Here is an 18,213-nt window from a genome sequence, read left to right on the forward strand (position 1 = left end):
TCAGTAGGGGTTTAGTAAGCATTACTTGGTAGATCTATTGGTTCTTTCTCTCTACTGCTCCAGACTTGCCAGAATCTGCCTACTACACATGTGCTGGAATCAAGGCAGTGAGCTCAACTGTGGTTGTAAAATGCTCGAGGTTCTGTTGCTCCTCTAGCATCCAACCCCCTGAATTCAGTTCCATTAAACTATTCAAAATGCTAGAACTAAATCCAATTTTAGGCTGAGTGACTGCCCATTTTGGCCCAGGACTGCTTGAATATTAGCACTGAAAATCTTACATCTCTGGAAATCTCTGTTAGACAAACTAGAAGAGCTGTTCATCCTAGTATAGATTTTACAATCGGGACTATGAACACAGACCTTCTTCTCCTGAATTGAAAATAGTAACTCTATTTGTAATACTCCAATCCAAAGCACTGAGGACCCACATATCCTATAAAAATGCATGTGGAGAACAAAGAGATACAAAGAATTGGGCTGTCTGAAATAAGAGATAAGAACATGGATAATGAAAGTCCTTCAAAGGCCAGTTTTCCCCCAGAGAAACAGTTACATGCACAGATAAGAAATACAAGTCAGGGAACTGTAAATAGAGTCTGGCTGCAAAGAGATGAGTACTAAGCAGAGAAGGCTGATGTGGTAGCACATTTGCCAATGGGAAGGTTCCAAGCTGGACTATTTCCAGCATGATCTTCCTGGTCCATGGCATCGCTTTGCTTCCTGCCCTTGGTGATAGGGATTTTACACATCCAGAAGTTGTTGAGCAGGCCTGGAGTGTCTGCTTAAAGCAAAAATATATAAAACATCGGCTTTATAATCTACTTTAATTGCTGTTCCAAGTTGCAAACCTGATTAAAATTCTGTGATTTCCCCAGGCATCAAATAAATACAGCTATAACTCTCTATTCCACTTCCACCCAGCTTATCAGCAAATGGTCCAAGTCTTCCAATTCCACTTCACAACCTTCACCTGTACCTGCCTACCTGACCCACTGTTACAGAATTTTCTCCATTTGTATCAGAAGACCAGGCATTAGCAAAGCTCTAAGAATCTCTTCCTTTTCCCCCCACAGGAACTATAGTCAAAAAAGGACAACAGCATCTCTGATGATGAGAGTCCTCTATAGGAGCTTCCTTCTGCATCCTCGATTTCATGTTCTGCAGAGCTCTGGAGACAGTATGTGGTATGTTCTCAGCTGAATTTCTCTATATTCCTTCCTCCTTTACATTCTCTTGTGTGAATGAGACCATCTGCAGAAAGTTTACTTATAGTTTCTAGAGCTTTCTCTTCACCTTCCCACTGTCTTACTTAGTTCACAATACCTATTCTTCCTCCCAATAGTGCATTCTTTCTACTGAGATCAAACAAGTGCTTCAAAACTAGAGTCACAGTGATCTCTCCTTGGAACACCAATTGCCTTACTTCTACTGGAAACAATATCACTCTTATGGCCTCCACATAACACTCATGAAAAATAATCATATTGTAATCATTACAATAAATGTCTTATTCCATAGATGTATGGTTTCATCACCTTGGGAGCAAAGATCCTTAAAACTATACATCTTACATTATTATCAGCTTCACTTAAAATAATGCTCTGTGAATAATGGGTAGTCTAATGGCATTTATTGTAACAATTGTCTTTAAAGAATGCTAGGGACAATTATGATTTCAAACATTGTATAATATTAACCTAATACGATCTATGAAAACATACTTTGTAGATGTATTTTTGGTAAACCAGGAACATAAATAATAAAGATAAAACGTACTCACAAGTTGGGGTAGATTAGAATTTACAGGGCAGGGAAGATAGCAAAATGGTTCTGCAAAAGATTTCTGTGCTCGACGCTTCACAGTCCCAGGTTCAATACCCAGCACTGCCATAAACCAGAGCTGAGCAGTGTTCTGGTGTATCTCTCACTCTTTCTTTCACTCTCACTCTCTCTGTGAATCTTTACTTCTCTCTCATTACATTTTTTCCAAAATATATTAAAAATAAAACTAAAAGAGAATATGCAGAAGTTCATGCTAAGAGATAAACTAAAGCTAGAACATTCCTAGCTATAAAAATATAATTATTTTTCCTCCCCGCTAGCAAGCAAATGGCATAACTTTCTGTCAATCAAAAGACAGAGAATATTAGTATATTAGATGTGGGTATCAAGTTCTTACTTTTATCTCTAGCAATAAATCTTATTCAAGTAAAATAGAGAAATCCAAGGATTCAGATGAAAGTGTCCTAGAAGTAGGTGTACTATAATTGCTGCTAAGTGGAAAGGAATTTCACCTTCTTATTATCTGCTTTGATCTTTAATTAATTACTAATAGTTTCCTCTCAAAATAAAAACCAATAGGCTAAATGAGATACCATGACCCTCTTTATGCCTTCATTTTCATTCCTTCCATAAGAAAAAAAGCATCTAGAATGCAAATTTGTGCCTGTTCTACTGTTCTTTTCAGCTTCCAACCAATTAGTTGTTTCTTCTCTTATACTTAGAAGAAATATATAAATAGCTCATTATTCCAGAGAGCTCATTATTCTTAGCTTGGATCCTTTTTACTTTATTCATTACCTTGTCAACATTGACATTTATAACACTTGTCCTAGATTCCCCAGGCAAAAGGTAAACAAATCAATAGTACTTCCATTGGCAAGGAAAAATAATATCAGCCAAAAACAAAACAAAATCAATGGGCAACATGACTGTCTGATTTTATTCACAATAGCTAGTGTTTTTCAAACACTATGCTCCAATATTTAGAGGTACTAACTTATCTACACAAATCAAACAAGTGAGTATTATTGCTACTTTACAGATGAGAAGACTGAGGCTCAAAGGGATACAATTGATAATGCCATAATTGCTGTCCACTTACTGAATTCCAGCTCTGAAGTAGCTCCTTGTAAACCCATTCACTATCTGCATTGCTGCCAATTTCCATTCTGAGAAAGCAACAAAGTTTGCAAGAATCCCAGAGAATTCAAGATCCAGCTGCAGCTAATTAGTTTAAGAACATTGTGTGTAGTATGATTACTTTTCATTTTCTACAGATGAAATAAATGTACTTTCTCTTAAAATAGTATCTTTATTTATTTATTGGATAGAGACAGACAGAAATTGAGAGGGAAGGGGGAGATAGAGAGGGAGAAACAGAGAGACACCTGCAGCACTGCTTCAACACTTAACAAAGCCTTTACTTGTCAATATTGGAAGACTATATTTTCAGGGATCATTTCTATAGTTTGTAAGAAGGAGGTAAAAGCCACAGATAAGACTCAACTCCTGTCACTGGAACCTTGCAATCATTCCATGTTGACAAATGGAGGAGTCTGAAAGTAGTGACTCCACATCTTTCAAATCAGACTAGGTTCCCATATATTCAAGCACAGTTTATCCTTCACATACTATATGGTTCATTAGATGATAAAGTTCATCTGAGATGTGTTTACTCCTGAGAATAGAAACTTGAATAATGTTATATAGGCTTGGGCTGGTTAAACTCTGGATACCACTTTATCAGAAACTAGCAACTGGGCCCACCATCATCCTCATAAGTTACCAGGCATGTATTAGAGTCGGTGATGCTTAATGCTTTACTTGTTGCCCCTGAACTACAAGAAAGAAGAATGACATGTAAGCCAATTATATAAGGTGTGGGCAACCATTTCTCTTCTTTGAACTCTTCCCTTAAGTCAGGACTGCAGAGTCCAATACTACTCTCAAATGAATCAATAATACCTTAAAAAGAAACTATCTTAAATCATTAACAATTCAAACAATTAGTTCTTAGTGGCACATGGATTTGTTCTCAGGTCACCTAACACTACAGACAACTGCTTTGGTCAAGTCTTCTACATCATTGTTAATTAACAGACATTGTCTCAAAGGAAAATTGTTTGCATTGAATAAAAAGTATCTACAACTATTAGTCAAGGGGAAGTTTCTCAAATTGGTTGGATTATTTCACTATTATTTTAAACATTAGCAAGAAAATATGCTATCAGACAAATGTAAATTATATAGACCAAATGAATATTTGTTTTCTAATACAGCAAATTTCCTTCCTTTATCTACTGTTATCACATATTAAATTATCAGTAAAGCATATACATAAAGCTAGTTGGGTCAATAGTGGTGTGTTCATATATTATTACTATTAGTTTCTGTTGTGTTTTCAAGCACTTATTGAAATATTATTTTATGTCAGAGATCATGCAAACCACTTCATCTCCATTATTACTTAATCTTCCAAATAATAACAGGCATTTCAGTTATATAGTAAATATAGTATAATATAATATAGTATAATATTATATATAGTATAATATAATGTATAGTATCATGTAATATACTATACATTATATTTTACTATGCATTATATTTTATATGACTGAATATACATAGTCCAACTGAAAAAATGAAGTTCAGAAGATTCATATATTTTACCAGGTCATTTAGGGAATGCCAGTGTTGATTCAAAATCTGGGCCAATTTCAAAGCCTGGAAACATCCCCCTCTACCAGCACCATCACCATGGTTAAAGCCTAGCCTCCATTCTGCTTTTGTGTTGGGTAACATCTAATACAATATATACTGTATCTTGATATCCTGGACTTATGCATGTTTTAGACTAGCACAAACTATGATTTAATCAACACTATATATGGCTTGACAACTCCGTGGTTTCCCAGAGGTCTGTGGGTATTGTGAGAGGCCAAAGCCTCCCTCTCTGCCACAGTGATGATCCAAGGACTGATGAGAAACTATGTGACCTGTTAACCTTCATATTATTGCCTATCTCAATACCATATGAGATTAGTTAGTAAAAATATTGTACTTTTCCTGAGATAACTGATGTGCCTGCCATTTGATATTTACCCTATGTAATCTATATCTTTCTTGTGAACCTAACCTCCTTTTCAGATGTACTCCTTATACTTCTTGTTGATGTAAGCATTCTGTGGAATTTCTTTGTTACAAACCTATAAAAAGATCGACTGTTCTTTGTTAGAGCGCACACTTCTTCTGTCCTCATCAGACAGAAGGGTGTTAGCCACACTGGCCTTTCTTAAAATAAACTTTAGTCTTAGAATATTTCTCCTTGTTTGAGTAATTTTGTTTGAGTTAGCCCGAGTGGAGACTTCAGTGTCATGGACCAGTGGAGCTTGTTCCCACACTTTTGAACACAGCACATGGGAGGGTAAACACTTTAATTCAGAATTCCTCTAGTAAGAGACTACAGATTGTCTGGAATAACACTTCTATTGTGTAAGATCCTAAATATGTGAGACCTAATTCAGAACATGGAATTCAGACAGATAGCATCTTTCTTTAAACACCAAGCTCATCTCTTGATAGTTTTGTAACACTGGGCAAGTTAGTTGCCTCTGAGATTCTGTTTATTCATGGTGTATATTAAACATATTAAATTATCATTAAAATATTAAATTATTAGTAAAACATATACATAAAGCTAGCTGAGTCAATAGTTTTTCTTATATCACTATTAGTTTCTGTTATTTTCTCAAGCATTTATTGAGATACTATTTTATGTCAGAAATCATGTGGACCACTTCATCTCCATTATTACGTGATGCACCAAAGCAAAAGACTCTGGGGAGGGAGGAAAGGGTGGATAGGAGGAAAACTCTGAGGGCCTATTATATAGTGAAATTGGTTATTAAAGGGCAAATGACATTGACAAAACTTTGACCAGACTCACTACAAAGAAAAAAAAAAAAGAAAGAAAAAGAGAGAGAGAAGACCAAAATAAATGTTTGTATAAATGAAAGTAGAGTATTCACAGTAGGTTAATAGACATCACAGAAACCCAAAGCATTATGTGAGGCTTCTATGAATGTCAATAACCTAGATAACCTAGACAAGTTCTAGAAACACACAGCCTCTCAGGACTGAACTAGCAGGACTAGAAAAAAAAAAAAAAGAAAAAACAACTATAAGCAAAGAAACTGAAACAGTAATGAAAAAATGACACCAATAATAAAATGAAGACCCAGAAGATTTTACAAAAATATTAAGAAAGAGCTATTACTATACTTATCAAGAACTTCTAAAATATTGAGTGCACAAGAAAATTCCCTCACAAGTTCTATGAAGTCAACATCACCTTACCACCAAAAGCAGGCAGAAGAGCCCAAGAGTGGTGCACCTGGTTGAGTGCACATGTTACCAAGTGCAAGGACCCAGGTTCAAGCCCACGGCCTCCAAATGCAGGGGAGAAACTTCACAAGTGGTGTCTCTCTTTATCTCTTCCTTCCCTCTCAATTTCTCTCTATCGTCCATTTCAAAATAAATTTAAAAGATTAATAAAAAGCTTTAAAAAAGAATATGGGGGAGTCAGGCAGTAGTGCAGCGAGTTAAGTGCACATGGCACAAAATGAGAGAATCCCAGTTTGAGCCCCCAGCTCCCCACCTGCAGTGGAGTCACTTCACAGGCAGTGAAGCAGGTCTGCAGGTGTCTATTTTTCTCTCCCCCCATCTGTCTTCCCTTCCTCTCTCCATTTCTCTCTGTCCTATCTAATGATGACATCGATAATAACAACAATAATAACTACAAAAACAATGAAAAACAAGGGCAACAAAAAGGGAAATAAATAAGTATAAAAATAAAAAAAATTTAAAAAAAAAGACAGACAGTGGTCTGGGAGGTTGTGTGGTGCCTACGGCACCTCAAGCATAAGGTCCTGAGTTTGATCCCTGGCAGCACCTATACCATCGTGATGGCTAGTTCTTTATCTCCTCCTATCTTTCTCATGAATAAATAAATTATTTAAAAAACAAAATATGGACATAGTACAAAAAAGAAAGAAAGAAAGAATGGAAAGAAGGAAGGAAGGAAGGAAGGAAGGAAGGAAGGAAGGAAGGAAGGAGGGAAGGAAAAAATAGATTGGTATCCCTGATGAACACTGTTGATAATATATTAAACAGAATTCTAGAAAGCCAGATCCAGTAGCACATTAAAAAACTGTACACCATGACTATGTAGGATTTATCCCAGAAATTCAAGGCTGGTCCAATACACATAATTCTGTAAATGTGATCCACTACATAAAAAGAAAACCAAAATCCACATAATTATTTGACGTAGATAAAACCTTTGACAAGATTTAACAATAATTTTATGGCCAAAACAGTAAGAAATGGGGCTAAAAGAAAAGTCTTCAAAATATTCAGCTATATACAACAGACCTCCAACCAGCATCATACTGAATAGTGAGAAACTCAAAGTTTTCCCTTTGACAAGGTATAGGACAAAGCTGTGCACAATCACTATTAATATTTAATATAGTGTACAAAATCCTAGACATCTCAATTAGGAAAGAGACAGGAGGAACTGAAAAGATTCAGATTGGAAGAAAATAAATAAAACTGTCAGTGTTTGTAGAGAAGATACCATACATAGAGAACCCAAATGAGCACAGTAAAAAATTCCTGGAAATAAGTAAGGTGGGAGGGAGCAATATCAACATACAAAATAGTGGCATAACTCTCTATCTCTCATTCTATCAAAAAAGCCAAAAAAAGGCCATCAGAAGTGGTGGAGTTTTATAGGCACCAAGCCCCAGCAATAACACTTCTGGCAAAAAAATAAATAAAATATGTTAATTCTGGATATACCTTGAAACACATATAAGCAGTATTAGAAACTGAACCAAAAGAAGCTATGTTTTGGAAATTGCCCTCTACACTAAATCAATAGGTATGGTAATAAACAGAATAAACTTTAAGAACATTATACATTTACTTGAAATAATTCTTCAGAGAAGACTTTTGTTTCAAAGAAGATATAGATTTCTCATAGAACATCTCTTAAATATCACCTTGCTCTTGCAACACACTTGCATAGTTAGTGGAACAAAGCACAACAGAATCCCAAAATCAAGTACAAAAACTAAGCAAACTTAGCAAACTTACTGCATGTAACTGCTATCCTTCTTGCTTAAAAGGTATCAAGGGTGAGGGAAAGCATCAGTAAAACACATATTACCATATATGAGGACTCAGGTCTGAGCCACAAGTCCCCACCTGCAAAGGGGAAGGAAGTTTTATGAGTGTTGCAGGAGCCTGAGAGAATCTCTCTTTCTCCCTCTCTCCTGCCTATTTCTCTCTCTTTATATCATAATAAAATAAATAAAACTTTTATTTACTTCTTTTTGAAGTTGACTAGTCATGAACCTAAAGGCTGGAATAATGAAGATGAAGAGTTGACTATGGGCCCCAGATCATGTAAAATTGATAGGGTTTACTATCAACAATATTTATACACTTTTCCCATATTTGGGAGCTACTTTCTTCCCTGATCCAGCTTCCTGGTCATTTTTCCAGCCAAGACATCATCTCCATAGACAATAACTTGGATCTGCCTGCATATCAGAATTCAGGCTCAAGGAAAAAAAAAAAAAACTAGTATAGCCACAGGTCTTGGAATATAACTAAAATATGCCTACAAAATGGAGGACCCCCAACTCTTCATCACATATTATTAATGCTGTGCTGAGCCAATACATAATCCAGGAGTAACCACTTCATATATTACCATTGCTAGACTGTTGTAACCATTGTCACAAAACATGATTAGTTCTTTGTGTCTCAATCCAGAATTTTTCTCTGGAAACTTTAGAAAAAAGAAATTTGCTTTGTACTAGCATCAGTGAAATGGCTGTGGAGTTGCTGATTCTACCTCTGTTGCTCTTTGCCTAGGGTTGAATATTCACAGAGAGGTAAATCATGTCAAAAGAGGAGTAAGAAACAGGCAGATGATTAATTGAATCACAATCCAACTTGGATTCTGAGTCATATCTGAAGCAAAGATTATGCTTTTAATCTTCTGTTCTCACTTATTATGAAATTATCTTGTTTTGTTTTTTACCTTATTTTTTGATTGGGTAGTAACTGTTGAGACACTCCATTTCTGGGTCTATGTTGACGCAACAATAAACCATTAAAAAGAAAAATTCACCTAAAAACTTAAGTTAGTTACATTGTGACTTCTTGAGTTTCCTATGCTGTTGCCCCACAGAGGTTGGCACAGCAGCAAGGAGACACTACATTGACATGAAGGACACTGACCCAGCCTGGTGACTCAGGATAAAATCTCCCCTCCTCCAGAAAGGTAAATTAACAGAAAATCAAAGACCTTAGCCAGAGAGCCTCCTGAAAGAAAGGCTACAAAGAAAGCCACACTAAAAGGAAAACTGAGGAATACACAGACAGAAAGGACAGAAACCCCAATGACTAGACATATACAGATTTAGGAAAAAAAAAAAAAAGACAGAGTTCAGAAAACTCATTATGAAATCAATTCAGGAAACTAAAGTTAAGATTCAAAAACTCAGTGACTATTTTACCAACTAATTACAAAGTACAGAAAAAACAAATCCAAAAAGAACTGCAGGGCCCAAAGAACACTTTGAGTGCAGTTTGGGCCTCTTACGAGCCTCAGGTGGAAGACAGAATATCAACCACCACATTTTGAATTTAGAACTCTTGGAAAGGACGGGTTTAAGAAAAATGAAGCACTTCTCTGTGAAACAGAGGACTCCATCAGAAAGACAAACATCAGAGTTATTGTTTTCTTTGAAGAAGAGGAGAGGCAGAATGGAGTAGAGAATATATAAAAGAAATTTTAGAAGAAAATGGTCCATACCTGAGCAGTATTCAAAATATAGAAATCCAAGAAGGTGAATACACACCTAAAATTTTAATCCAAAATGACACACAGTAGGACACACCACTGTAAAACTATTCAAAACCAGGGATGAGGAAAATACATTACAGACTGCCAGGGAAAGGTAGAAAATCACATACAAAGGCAGAACCATCAGGATTTCATCAGATTTCTCATTACAAGCCCTAGAGGCAAAAATGGAGTGGAGTGGCATAGTCAAAGTATTAAGAGATAAGAATTTCCGGGGGCTACAGAGCAGCAGCAGCTGTGTTTCTCTCCTCTCCTCTCCCGGGTCAACTAGGAATACCAAAGGACACAACCTGGGACCGCCACAGCATGGGCCTGGAACGACTTCAGGAACCCACCAAATCACCAGTGGGTGTAAACATGTGTAGCTCATGGACAGACAGGAGCCTAGGGAGAGATAAAGTGGCTGGTAACAGTCCAGCAGTTTACCAGTTGAGACACTACCTCCAGTCTGTTTCCTCAACAAGGGAAAGGCTGAAGGGAGGAGAGGACTCCCCTGAGACTTGCCAAATGCAACTGTGAGTCTCCATTGCTATTGTCCTCAGAATCTGAAGCAGCAGTAGGGAGGCCCTGTGCTGACACCAGAGGACAGGGAACTAATGAGGAAATTCAGGAGAAGATCTATAACTCAGTGGCCTAGCAGTGGTGTTGTAAAAGTCTCTTTGCATAACCACTGGATTATCTCTGCACCACCCTGCTTTATCTCTTTGTCAGGAGTCAGTGATTAAGCTAAGAACCCTACTTATAGTGTAAAAGTCCTTAGACTTCCATAGCCTACAGGGAAGAAAAAGAACAAAAGAGGCTTTTAAACCACTGAGCTCCAACTCAGAGATTAAAATACCATTGAAACAACTGTCAATTTCAACAACCATGAACCCTTTAAGTACCTAATTAAACACAAGTCAATCCAGGCACTAGTGATCAGTAATTTGAAAAATACTGAGAGAGGGTCCTCATAGGATACTATATAAAATGGTTAAACCAACAAGAAGAAATATTGGAGAAAGGAACCAGGACAAGAGTCCAGCTAAAAGCCCCCATCGGTTGAAGCACAAAATAATGAAGTCAACATCCAAACACTATTTAAGGAAATAATTACAGGAATGAGTAAAGAGTTTGAAAGAATTTTCATCAGAAATGCAGAAACAACAAATGAGACCCTAGAAGAAAACACTAAATATCTCAAGGTTATTAAAGAGCTGAAAGCTGAAGTAGCTGAGCTAAGAACACAACTAGCTGAGCAACCTAAAACAGTATCAGAACAGGGTAACAAAATAGAGAAAACAGCAGAGGGGAGAGACAATAGAATAAATGAGGTTGAAGACAGAATTAGCAAGATTGAGGACAAATTAGAGACAACTAAAAAAGATAAGAATTCCCAGACACAAATTCTGTGTCCTGATAAATTAACCTTCAAAGATGAGGGAGAAATAAAGATATTTGCACATATTCAGAAACTGAAGGAATTTGTCACCATTAAATATTTCTTACAAGAATTACTGAGTGAAGTCCCACATGAAAAGAAGGAAAGGAATTCCAACTTTTAATGACATGATCAGTATTAGAATAGAATCAGGAACATAACAACAGCAGTTATGTTTACAGCTACATTATTCACAATAGTCAAAGAATGGAATGTCCATCATCAGATGACTGGATAAAGTTATAGCATACATATTCCATGGAATACTATACACAATCAAAAAGATTATATTGTATCATTTGGAATAAAATGAATGGAAGAGGTGATTATGCTTAGCAAAATAAAGAGATAAAAACCAACTACAGGATTATTTTACTCATATGTGGAATCTGGAAATCTGATTTTCATAAATTTGCCAAAAAAAATTCAAACAAAACAGAAGCAAGCAAACTGCTTGTAATACTTGTGAAAACTATGGTGGTTATCATTGGAGAGGTGAAGGGTGAGGATACAGAACTCTGGTCTTCGGTATAGTGTGGAACTGTACATTGCAATCTTATAACAAACTACTAGTAACAAAATTTTTATTAAAAAAAGAAATCAATAAATGTATCAACACCTTTAAACTTCACATAAGGTATTTTTATAAATAAAAATATCTGATAACTATTATGTAATGTTTAAATACAAAATGACACAAACAAAAAATGAGAGAGAAGACTTTAAATTAACAGACATGCTTAAAAACAATAAAGTATTTCTTTTGGAAATTTGAAATAACAATGACTGATTGAATAAGTCTAATAGGCTATTATGCATAGATAAAGAACTAGTGATGGCTTAGAATGCAAGAGAGTGTTACAAAAGCATTGTAAAGAAACAGAAGATATGTTAGGATAGAGTTAGAAGTAATACCAATTTGACATACTTGACTAGAGAGAACAAAGAAGGGGTATTATTTGATATGCTAAGAAATTTGAGAACTAATGTATACATAGCTATTCATAATTCATAAGAAATAAATATATACATATACTAATGAATAGATTGAGGGGGCATGCAAAGACCAAAGAAGATATTTAAAAATGACAAGGTATAATAAAACTATAAAATCTCAAGCTAAAAGAGATGGCCACTCGTGAGTGCTGTTAACGGGAGTTGCCAAAGCACTTTTTCCCCCTCATCCTATTAATTCAGAAATTTCCCCATTATTATTAGTAATTTATAAGATTATAGTATGACATTAGGTATAGTTCCCCACCAACACCTGTGACCCTTTCTTTAGACACACACACACACACACACACACACACACACACACACTCACGCACTAATAAATAGCTTTCGGAAAGTCTTAGAAACAATCAGTCACTTAAATGTTTTTTGTAAGTTTATGTGTTTAAATTCTATTGCAGAGATTAGCATGTTGGATTTAAGGCCATCATAGCACTCTCAAATATATGACATTTCGAGGCTGGGAAGTAGTTCAGTGAACAAATAAGTAACTTAATGATAGTTAACTTTCCAACAGCAAAAGCAGAAGGTAGACATGTCCAATGATGTACTAGTGAGGGGTGAAAACTAGTTTTCCTGCAATGAGGGGGCCCTGATGTAGCATTTCTAATGTCTAGGAGTGGCCACACCTAGCATGACCATTGTCATATCACCACTGTGATACTAAGCACAAAGTTTGGCAGAGATGGATGGCATAGGGTCTTTACCAGCCAGTGTGACTTTAAATATCAGAGAGGACATCTTTCTCTCTGGAGCTGTATACTATACAAAATTGTCCTCCATAAGTAAAGGTGAAATAAAAGTTTTCTTCAAGTTAAAGTATGCCTTATGCAGGAAAACAAAAACAAACACAGATGAATTACATTAGATGGAATGATAATGAATTTGGTGGAAAATAGAAATCTCTGAAATATAGGAAGAAAGCCATGGAGTTCATTCCTGACAACACTCACAAATAAAAGCAGTGGTGTTTGGGGCCAGGGATGCAGTGTGGTGGTAGAGCCCACAATTCACATACTGGAGGCTCAGGATTCAATTCCTAGCACACCTGCTGCCCTCTAAAGAAAAATGGTATAGTCGGTATCTATATACTACAATTATTATTAGTACTAAGCGGGGGGCTAGAATAAGAGATTAATCACAATTTAAGCAAGACTTCAGTCACTATTGACTGGTCCATTAAAATGTCATTATGGATTGCAACACAGACAATATAATAATATAATAATGTTACATATATATATATATATATATATATATATATATATATATATATAACAGAGCACTGCATATATATATATATATATATATATATATATCAGAGCATTGCTTAGCTCTGGTTAATGGTGTTCAAGGGGATTTAACCTGGAACTTTAGAGCCTCAGGCATAAGAGTCTGTCTGCATAGCCACTATGTTATCTATCCCATCCCCCCACACAGGTATTTTCTAGAGATACTATTGCTAGGATTACAGATGTAGATACTGTGTGCTAGAAATTCAGTACTGAAAGACTTTAGTGAGACAGAATTCACTCTCTTCCCTTTTCCTCTTTCTACTGACAAAGTCATATTAAGATGTGTGTCCTCACCACCATTTTTTCAACCACTTTCTCTGCCTTTTGGACATTGACATGCTTCACTGTGACTCTGGATGAGTTCTGACATGAGTGATGATGGCTTAATATGAATTGCTAGAACTTGCAGTTAATCAGTTCAGAATTGCTTGGGGAGTGATCCCAAAAGTCTCTGACACATAACTACTATGTAATGGCTGCCAACACTTTGCAAGTGTGTATGGGTGTGTGTGTGTATGTGTGTGTGTGTGTGTGTGTGTGTGTGTGTGTGTGTTGAGCTTCATGCTTCATGCATGCACAAGGATTTTTTTTCTTTCATAAGGAGAGAGACAGGGAAAGAAGGGAGAGTGGGATATATCATAACACCACAGCTCTGTCCGTTGTCATAGCACTTCCTGTGCAGCACTGAGACTAGAACTGGGGTTGTAGACATGACAGTGCAGGTCGCTTACACAGTGTACTATCTCCCTGGCTTTGGAAAGAGCTCATTTCTTATTTGAAGTCAACTCTTGCTTAAAATACCTCTAGTTACTAATGTCACCTGCCTAGTGATTTAACTGAGTGAGAATGAACATGATAGACTAATGGGCAAAGTTGAACATATAAAGGATAAAAAGAAAGAAAAATATTTAGCCATACAAATAGAAGATATGAGCTTACATTTGCCAATTTATAAAAGAGGGTAGGAAAAATTGAATCAAGTGTAAAATTCAGCTTTATACTATCCACAGGAGCACACATAAGGTTTAGGGGACACTCTAGGAAAAGGTAGGCCAGAAAAATGCAGACTTAATAAAACTAAATTATTCATATGAATAGCAGACAAAACAGAGCTTAGCACAAAGAAACATTAAAGGTTCAAGTATTGCCACTTCAGCATCAGGAATATTCAATTAATCAACAAGGTGTAATGCTTATATCTTATATGCTTCTCACTAATAGCCAAATAATACACAAAGTAAAAATTCCTACAAGTTTCAGTAGAAAGAAGGAATACAGTTCACTTACACAAAATTCCAATCCCTTGCAACTGGTGATGAATTAACAAAGTGACTAAGGGTTTGAATACTGAGTGACTGAGTTGCCCATATGCTTAAACTGAAGCAAAAATAAATAATTAAATAGTACACTTAAATAAAAAAATATTCTGGAGGTATTAATTAGAACTCAAATAAAAGTAACCATTATACATAATTTATCTGTTAACTTACCTTCCATGAATACTTACAAAGTAGCTATAGATGTCATTTTCTTACTGGCCATATAAGGACACGTCAACCATATTAAAATGTTCAGTTCTAGATCTTAGGAAAGCTGACAGTATGAGGTCCCAGACTGGATCACTGGACATGCCAACACAAAGTAGTTATCCCCTATTTTATCAGGTTCCACTGGGAAAGTATGAACTGGAACAACAAACCTGTGATTTTGCCCAAGGTGAGTGACCTTGCAGCCCTGAACTCGACTTCTGGGGAGAAGGTGTAAGTGAGTTCTGGTCGTTGATCCATCTGCAGGAAAACAGAAAACAAGGGGGCACAATCAGATGCCTAAACTCAAAGGGCACAGAATACTGCCATCTGGAAATAACTTGAAAACACAGAGATTAACCCCCTTGTTGGGATTTTCTCTTTGGAAAGAGGAGAAAGGCTTCAGGAATTCTATTACAATGCACAGAAAATACCCTTTTCCTTCCTCTTGGTGAAATAAAGGCTTTCACACAATGTTTTCTCCTGGGAAATTCTGCAGAGCTTTTGACATGTATTTATCTCCCCACTGAGATTTTTCTCATCAAATTCTTTGGGAACAGGCTGGGTTGGATTGCCTTAAATAAAAAGTAGGTTATTTATTTATTTATTTATTTATTTATTTATTTATTTATTTATTTATTTATATTTCTGCCCCTTTACCCCCATACTACCTTAGACTTCTTGCTCCAGTTTGAACACACATTCATTCAGCATTGACTGGGGTGGGGTGGGATTTCCTAAGAAAATATTTGACCCTGAAGAAGGAAGACAAGCTAAACAGCTGGCAGAATGTCCCTATTAAACCACCTCATCTTATAGGAATGAACAAAAGCCACCACTGTCATTCTTGAAGACTCTGTTTCAAAGACCATCCTTTGGGAATCCTCTTTGCCTCAGCAATTGTTAATTTCCCTCCCTCATTCCCATTCCCGCATCATTTCTGTTATTTCGTTTAGCCTATTAAAATCTGGTTTCTCCTAGGATGTGTCTGACAATGCATATATTACCCTTAGAAAAAGATGGCCTTAGTTTGTAGTTTACCTGTCACAAGAGGAGACAAAGAGCTTTTTTTTTTTTTTTTTTGCCTCCAGGGTTATTGGGTTTCCCTTCCTGCACTATGAATCCATTGCTCCTGGAGGCTATATTTTCCCTTTTGTTGCCCTTGTTGTTTTATTATTGTTGTTATTATTATTGTTGTCATTACTGTCATTGTTTTTGGATAGGACAGAGAGAAATCGAGAGAGGAGGGGAAGACAGAAAGGGGTTGAGAAAGATAAACACCTACAGACCTGCTTCGCGGCTTGGGATGTGACTTCCCTGCAGGTGGGGAACCAGGGGCTCGAACAGGGGTCCTTGAGCTTCCTGCCATGTGTGCTTACCCCGCTGCGCTACCATGGCCCCTGATAATGAGCTTTTACAGCTGAGCTGCCTTCTAATAATCTGACAGGGCTATTCCCAGCTCTGGAGCCTTTCTTACACTCATTTCTCCTTAGGTAGACCCTGCTCAGGTAATAAAGACCCCATAGTGGTGGCATCTGTGAGTGAAGTCTCTGACTATATGACTTTTGGTATATAATTAGGACATTTTTTACCTTTTCATTAAGGAAGACTACACTATTTACTGCCTATTGAATATTTAAAGTGTCTAAAACACCATACTAGGAAACCTTTCAAAATGGATTCCTTCCTAGAATATTGTGAACTCGGTTTTATGATACTGTTTTACAGACTATGGGATTAACGCCAATGAAATTAACAATCTGGTCAAGGCTAGCAGTTTCCCAAAGCAGCATGCTGTTTCCAGGTACCTGCCTACCAGCACTATGGTTTTGCTTTATTTGCCCTTATTTCTGCCTGTGCATGTTGGCATAAATAGATACAGTGATTTCATTTCCAAATTTCTATAAAAATCAATTTAGAAAACACTGAGCATTATTTTTTGCATCACTCTGTGGACTCATCCACTCCTTCCTGGAGACTTTCATTGATGTGTTAGTCTCATTTTTTTATCTATCCCTTACTGTGTATTTTTGATGCTATATTATCATTATCTGCTTTCATTTTCCCCTGCTTTCATTTCACTTTTCAGTTTCCCTCTCTCTCCCACTAGATGAGTGTTTTTTGAAAATGCAGGTCATACAGTTTTTCTATAAATCCTAACATCAAGTGTCAAAGCAACTTGTAAAACAGATCTGTTATGTTAATAGACGCATATCTTCTACTGATCTCCTTCCTATCAATTGACTACGAAGACAGAGTTCCTTATATCACAAGGATATCCCTGACTTCCCTGGTATCCTGAGCAGGATACAGCTATGTACACACTTTAGGTACAAAATAGGGCTTTGGGCATCTGTCCAAAGTCCTCCTCTACATTCCAGTTAATGCTCAGGGGTTCAGATTCACTCCCTCAGAGCAAGATACCTGACACATCAGATTCTCACATGCCTTTTCCAATCTCTGGAACTACTCTTTTCAATAAGGCAGAAAGATGGTTTGTTGCCCAAGTTGGAGAAGAGGAAAAAATTAATGAGAATTTCTTGGGCCCAAGAGAGTCCAAAAGTAGGACATGAGCTTCAGATGCACAAAGCCCTCATTCCAGACTTAGTACCGCTTGTGAATATCACAGCACAGGGAGAGCTCTGGTTGTGATGATTGTTCCTCTTCTATAGCAGTGCATCTCTGGCATTATGCTATTCCACTGCAGAATACTGTGCCCCAGTATGGTTCCGTAGCCCCCATGTCCACTTGGTCGATTCCAAATTATATTCCTCCATGAGGATAATTTCTGGAACCATCCGTTCCACCCCAGTTCCATGGCTGCCAGTTCTTAGCAACATCGCCCCGCCAGATATTCGTCGGGATGCGGCATCATCTAAGTTCATTTCCCATGTCTACGCTCAACCGGACCTGCCAATATACACGGATATCTTCACCCACCCTGTCCAACGCTTGACGTCTCGTCATCCAATCTGGTCCCCTACACCTACACTGAACTTCTTTGTTCCAGACTCTTGGAAACAGAGTTGGCAGTCAGCTGAGGTAAAGAACAAACACCTCAATACAGACCCCTGCAAGCGTCAACCCGGCTTTGACCTAGTACGTTATGATTGGGCCCTCCTCAATCGCTATCGAACAGGCCATGGCTGGTGCGCCACTATGTTCCATGGCTGGGGAGCCAGAGATGACCCGAACTGCCCCTGCGGCTACAGACAGACTATGACCCAC

The 18,213-nt window shown here is 37.1% G+C and overlaps 1 protein-coding gene across 1 annotated transcript in view; it reads right to left on the reverse strand.

Annotated features, from left to right (window-relative positions):
- CNTNAP5 (contactin associated protein family member 5) overlaps positions 1 to 18,213 on the reverse strand; it is a 956,089-nt gene that overhangs the window by 44,807 nt on the left and 893,069 nt on the right. Inside the window, exon 21 of the mRNA XM_060177957.1 lies at positions 15,159 to 15,246. Within this exon, the coding sequence (XP_060033940.1) occupies positions 15,159 to 15,246 (88 nt within the window). The remainder of the gene's footprint in view (positions 1 to 15,158; positions 15,247 to 18,213) is intronic.

The sequence above is a fragment of the Erinaceus europaeus genome, chromosome 18 (genome assembly GCF_950295315.1).
Source record: "Erinaceus europaeus chromosome 18, mEriEur2.1, whole genome shotgun sequence".
In the NCBI taxonomy this organism is placed as follows: domain Eukaryota; kingdom Metazoa; phylum Chordata; class Mammalia; order Eulipotyphla; family Erinaceidae; genus Erinaceus; species Erinaceus europaeus.